The 5,795-nt window shown below is 45.4% G+C and overlaps 1 protein-coding gene across 1 annotated transcript; it reads right to left on the bottom strand.

Moving 5' to 3' along the window:
- Nucleotides 1-730: 730 nt before the first annotated feature.
- On the bottom strand, nt 731-4,799 carry COXFA4 (cytochrome c oxidase associated subunit FA4). Its single transcript, XM_054636648.2, has 4 exons — nt 4,508-4,799; nt 3,801-3,889; nt 3,419-3,479; nt 731-949 (listed from the first exon to the last, which is right to left on the bottom strand). The coding sequence occupies exons 1-4, from the start codon at nt 4,550-4,552 to the stop codon at nt 893-895; spliced, it is 252 nt and encodes an 83-aa protein (XP_054492623.1). The 5' UTR covers nt 4,553-4,799; the 3' UTR covers nt 731-892.
- Nucleotides 4,800-5,795: the final 996 nt, after the last annotated feature.

Below are 5,795 nucleotides of genomic sequence, written 5' to 3' on the forward strand. Positions count from 1 at the left end.
GTCCAGAATTAATACCCCTTATCCAAGGAAGTGCCAGATGTTCACAGTAAAGCACAAAGAACCTACCATAAGTTACAGACTTGCAAAAGTATTTTCTTTTAGTCTTCCCATAGCAAGACTCAGCCAAGTACTAAAGTATAAGATTCTGCCCTTTCTAAAAGGTATTTTTTGTTCTTACATAAATAGCTAATTATTTCCCAAAACCCTCTCCTGCTACGTGCTTTCCTTCCTTAAATCTGTGATCCACAGGACATCATGACAATGTTTGTAGAAATTTATTTTTTAAATATTGAAAGTTGTCCTTCTGTTTATTAAAAAAACCTGCTAAACTCGAAGAGAAAAAAGAAAGAACAGACACAAAACCTTTTGGAGAGCTCAGTCTGTTTTTTCCTTCCCTCCAGCAACATATGGCAACATCTGCTCCCTCCCTGATGGATAATGACTTGCTGGCATTGACGTTTCAGCAGTCAAAACTTCTTAAAGGGGCAAGTAGATAAATTCAGGTATATTAAAAATCTATATATGCATACATATAAATACATGCATTTAAATTCTTGAAATTTGGTGTAACTGCATGAGCATGCAGTTATCAACACACTGAGCATAACTTCACACCAACTTTGCTTTTTTGTAGAGGAAACGTGAATTGGCTTTTGCTTATTGACAAACCATACAGCAGAAACTGTTAATAGGAGGATATTGTCATTTTGCAAAATGAAAGAGCAGACACTTCAAGTTTTAAACATTTATTAAGCCTCATCAAAACACTTTCAAACACATGACCTGGTGCTGTGTGAGGCAAATTTACTTATTTCCTGGATGATTAAACATGACACTTGTGCGAACAGCTTCCGGAAGACCTTTCTGTGCAGCTTATGGACATTGTTGGTTTTTAGAAGTCAGGACGGTCCTTTTTGAGGTTACTGTAGTCCATATTAACTGAGAAGAACTAGGAAAGAGAAGGGAAAGAACATTAATTAAGAAGCTTGATTACACATTTTCCCTGGTATTCACTAAAAATATACATCATTGAACTTACACCAGGAAACTGAAAACATTTTTTGAGTCTGTGAACCGGGCACTAATAAATAAACAAAAACCTTTGATAAACAGTAACTTTTTAATATTAATTTATACCCAGTATTAGAAGCTCTGCATTTAAAATGAGTGGTCATGTCTTCCACTAGAAAAAACCAGCAGTGTCTCTTCTTAACCCCCAAAATTAGAAGTCCATTCAGAGGAATTTTTTACAGTACTGGTAAGTTTATCCATTTTGCTCAAAATCTATGGCTCCTGTATACTGAAGGCAAAAGCCAGCTTGCCATGTGGTGCAAAGCACAGTGTCTGTGAACAGACAGTGGCACAAAGGAACATTTAGAGCAGTGCTACAAAAGCCAAGTTTGGTTTAGGTAGCTGCATCTAGAACTGCAAAGGATGACAAGGAGGAATTAAAGTCAGAACGGATCCTCTCACATGCTCAGTTTATACTATTATAATTGGATCCTGTTACAAGCAATCCAGAACAACCCAAAAAGTGATGGAGGACAATGAGTTTACTAACTCATATGCACGAGAGACTAACTGCAGACTAACTGCATATTTTGGCATCCCAGCCTGACTTGACAGCAAGCATGTGATAGTACAGTTTTTCTTAAAAAAACAAAAAGATGAAAAGCACATAACTATCAGTTTGATTATTTTTAGTTACACCCAATTTTTAATTTTTAAAAATTTTCTTAAAGAAAACACAACAGCCTACAGCACATTCAAATTACAGTTTTCTCTGCAACTCCTACAGTAATGCTGAGGTCATCAACTCTTTTCTTTGGAAAAAGAGTGAGGAAGTTAGTATGACAAAAAGAAGTTTACAATAGAAAAAAAATCCCGTCAAAAGCTAGACTTGTATAGCAAGAACTTTTTACTAAAGTCATCCTCAAATTAGAATATATGTCCTTTTCCTCTCCCACAAGGCAGATTTGGAAAAAATGTCCCCAATGATTCTCACACCCAAATATGGCAAACACTGAGGCTGTGTTTGCATGTTAAGGCAGGAGGGGAATGCTACACAAGTCGTGCACTCTTTAAAAGAATTTGTGCTGTGCACTATGCAGGATTTGCCAAGTTTAGATATTTACAAACCAGCAACATTCCAGAACTGGCAATGAAAACAAAAGAATGACATTTTCTTCTTGGACTTTTACGGGAACTGCAACCTGTTTTATTTTGGAAGTGTGGGATTTTTCTACTTATTTCAATGATTTGCATAGTAGTATATGGTACCAAACAAGAAACTATCTTAGAAAACACAGTAGGTTTGCTTTTTTTGAAGCTTGAAATAATCTTAAAATATTCTTAACAGCAATCTACTAAAATAGTACTTCTGTAAAGCATGATTAAAACATGATTCATGTCCAGAGAAGGATAATAAGCTGGTGAAGGGTATAGAGAGTAAGTCATATGAGGAGTATCTGAAAGAGCCATTGTTGTTCAGCCTGGAGAACAGGAAGCTCAGGGGAGGCTGTCACTCTCTACAGCTCCCTGAAAAGAGGATGTAGCGAGGTAGGGGCTGGCCTCTTCTCCAAGGCAACCAGCAACAGGACAAGAGGACACAACCTCAAGCTGCATCAGAGGAGGTTCACGTTGGACCTCAGGAAGAATTTCTTCACTGGAAGGACTGTCACACATTGAAACAGATTGCTCTGGGGGGGGGTAGAGTAACCACCTCTGCAAGCGTGGAAGAAATGACTGGACATGGCACTTAGTGTTATGCTCTAGTTGACAACATGGTGTTCAGTCAAAGGTTGAACTGAATAATCTTGAAGGTCTTTTCCAACATAAATGAGTCTATGATTTCAGAACGCCTGTAAACTACCAAATGTTTCAGACATCTTTGTATGCTTCCTCATTAGTTCAATGAAATTAATTGAATATCAGCTAAGGAACGTTTCTACTGCATCCAGTTATTTACTGGATATTAATTTTGTTAACATTGTTTTGTTTTCAAAAAATCAAGACCTGCAGACCTGAATTCATGGTTACATTAAACACCGACGTTTTCCTGCAGTGCTTCTCATAAGTAAAGGCCAACAGCTTAGAGCTTAGAAAACTGATCTTCTGTAGTTTATTTCTGAGTATTATGAGCCAGTAAATTCTTCCTCTCACAGTTGCTCTTTTCCTTTCAATGCAATAAATATGACCGCTTTCATACAGATTCCTTTCACCCCATTATCAACCACCATCAGGAGAGTTTTAAACCTCAAACTCAGCCATCTCTGCTCAGAGTCCTAGAGACAAACAAATGCTGCACAAAAGGAATACATCACTAATCCAGCTACTTTCCCATATAATCAAACATCCTATAGCAGTAGGCTACACCTCTAATATGATGCTTCCTGAAAATCTGTATTTCTCATTTTACCTTGTACTGGTCATTGGGAGCCATTTTGTTCCAAGGTTCTGGGTTATTTTTCTTGTCCCAGCTATTGAGAGAAATGCAAGATGTGAGAAAATATTAACACTGTCTTCCAAATTGGAAAAAAAAAAGAAATCTGTACTGTGGTTACTAGGTCATTGAATCACCCATACAAGCAAGTTTCCACAGAAAAAGGCACTGTCCTTTGTCAGCAGTCTCTAAGTAACATGGTAAACAAAGAGATCTCCAAATCAAGGAAAGCTACACACACCTAATGTCAGGTGATCCTGGACCAAGACATTAAGATGTCCAGAAACATAAAAACCAAAGCAGTGGAGTGTAACATATGCAGCAAGAGGACTGGCACTGCAGATTATTGAATACTTACCTAACGTCAGGGTTGAACATTGCCAAACGCATGAGATACAGGCTTGCTCCAACACCTCCAGATCCAATGATGACAAACAGAGGGATCAACTGGAATAACAACACAAAAAAATTAAGTATCATTCCGCAATATAGCAGAATAGTATTGATACATAGCACTCCTGACATCAGCTATGGTAGGCCAAAGAACAATCTTATGGACTTTACGAACACGTGGCTCTCTAAACAAATGGCATAAATTCCCTGTTTGCAGAGTATCCCTGGGGTCATTGAGGAACTAGCAGCTATGAAGAGGCAGGTATGTGGAAAACAGTCCTACACCAGAGAGACCAAAACCAAACAAAAAATTCCGTTATTTCGCGTTTCTGCGACAGACAACCGTCCCTTCACCGCCAAAATGGCCCCTACCGCCTGTACTCGGATAACAAAACCAGAAACACGAGAGGGCTAGAGTGGGGGCCAATGGTGGGCAAGAAGAACGGAAGGGCCACCTCGAGCCTTGCAGCACGAGCAAGGCCGCAGAAACCGGAGGAAAAAAGGGACCTGGCCGTGTCTGCTCGGCCAGCTCCGGGCGGTCCAGGGGTTCGGCACGCACAGGAACGCCAAGAGATGGATGGGCGAGGAGGAGGCGACCGGCGCGGCCGGGGACACCGAGCGACGGCAGAGAAGGGCGGGCGCGGGGCCGGGTACTCGGGCTCAGGTACTCACGGCGGGGTGCTTTTTCGCGTGGGTGAGGATGGTGCCCAGCACCATGGCGGCGGTGTCGGGGTGGTGGTGGTTTGGTGGGTGCGGGCGAAGATCTCGCTCTCTGCGGGCTCCGCAGCGCTGCCTCCCCCTTCAGCCGCCGAGCCCCAATGTCACCGAGGCCCCCGCCGCGGCAGGTGCCGCCGCCGCAGCCCGGATGTAGCAGCTCTGGCGTTCGCCTGCGCGCCCTCCGCCGACTCGCACCGGCCGCCGCCCGTAGGGCCGCCCCGCGCCGGCCCCGGCACGCTCCCCGGCCTGCGTGGGCCCCGCGTTAGCGCGGCCCCGTCTCGCCGGCAGCGCGGGCACCGCGGGCGGCGGCAGGCACCGGCCCGGGCACCCCGGGGCAGACGGGCAGCGCCGCCCCACGCCGGCCCCTGCCGCACGGGCAGCGCCTGCGCCCGGGCAGCGCCTGCGCCCGGGCTGCCCGCGGCGGGCAGGGCCCGGGAGCCGCGGCCGCCAGGCACGGAGGGACGCCCGCCTGCCGCCCCTCTCACAGAACGGGCTAGGTTGGAAGGGACCTCAGTGGGTCATCTGGTCCTCCCTGCCCGGGCAGGGTCATCGTAGAGCACATGGCACAAGACTGCATCTCGACGGTTCTGGAATATCTCTCGTGAAAGAGATTCCACAATTGTTCTGGACAGTCTGTTCCAGTGTGTGGTCAACTGCACAGTAAAGAAGTTTTTCCTCATATTCAGGTGGAACTTCCTGTGTATCAGTTTCTTCCCATTGCTTTACATCCCATTGCTTGGCACTACCAAGGAGAGCCTGGCTCCATATTCTTGATATCCCTTACAGACATCAATTAAGTTCTCTTTCACTCATTCCATTTCGAGGCTGAACAGGCCCAGCTCTCCCAGCCTTTCTTCTTAAGAGACATGCTCCCCTAATTGTCCTCAATAACCCTCCACAGGACTCATTCCAGGAGCGACCTGTCTTCTGAGGAGCCCAGAACTGGACACAGCATTCCAGGTGCAGCCCTCACCAGGGCTGAATAGAGAGGCAGGATCACCTCCCTCAGCCTGCTGGCAATGCTATTCCTAATGCACGCCAGGATACTGCTGATCTCCTTGGCTGCATGGGCACGCTGCTGCCTCATGGACAGCTTGTCCACCAGGACTTTCTTGGTGCTGCCCTCACACCACCCAAGAGCTGCTGCCACAGACACGAGGGGCAGAGCCTGCCATCGCCTTGTGAGGCGCCTGCCTGCTCCTTTCTCTGCTGGGAAGGTGTGTGGCAGCCATGGGTACCTGCA

Source organism: Agelaius phoeniceus, chromosome 1 (assembly GCF_051311805.1).
Source record: "Agelaius phoeniceus isolate bAgePho1 chromosome 1, bAgePho1.hap1, whole genome shotgun sequence".
NCBI lineage: Eukaryota > Metazoa > Chordata > Aves > Passeriformes > Icteridae > Agelaius > Agelaius phoeniceus.

Bases quoted from the DNA above. Each gene is read 5' to 3' on its own strand.
- COXFA4 (XM_054636648.2), bottom strand. From the start codon at position 4,552: ATGGTGCTGGGCACCATCCTCACCCACGCGAAAAAGCACCCCGCC. The intron at 3,890-4,507 runs GTGAGTACCTGA...TTGTTATTCCAG, and splicing joins ACGCGAAAAAGCACCCCGCC to TTGATCCCTCTGTTTGTCAT. The intron at 950-3,418 runs GTAAAATGAGAA...TCTCTTTCCTAG, and splicing joins CTCCCAATGACCAGTACAAG to TTCTTCTCAGTTAATATGGA.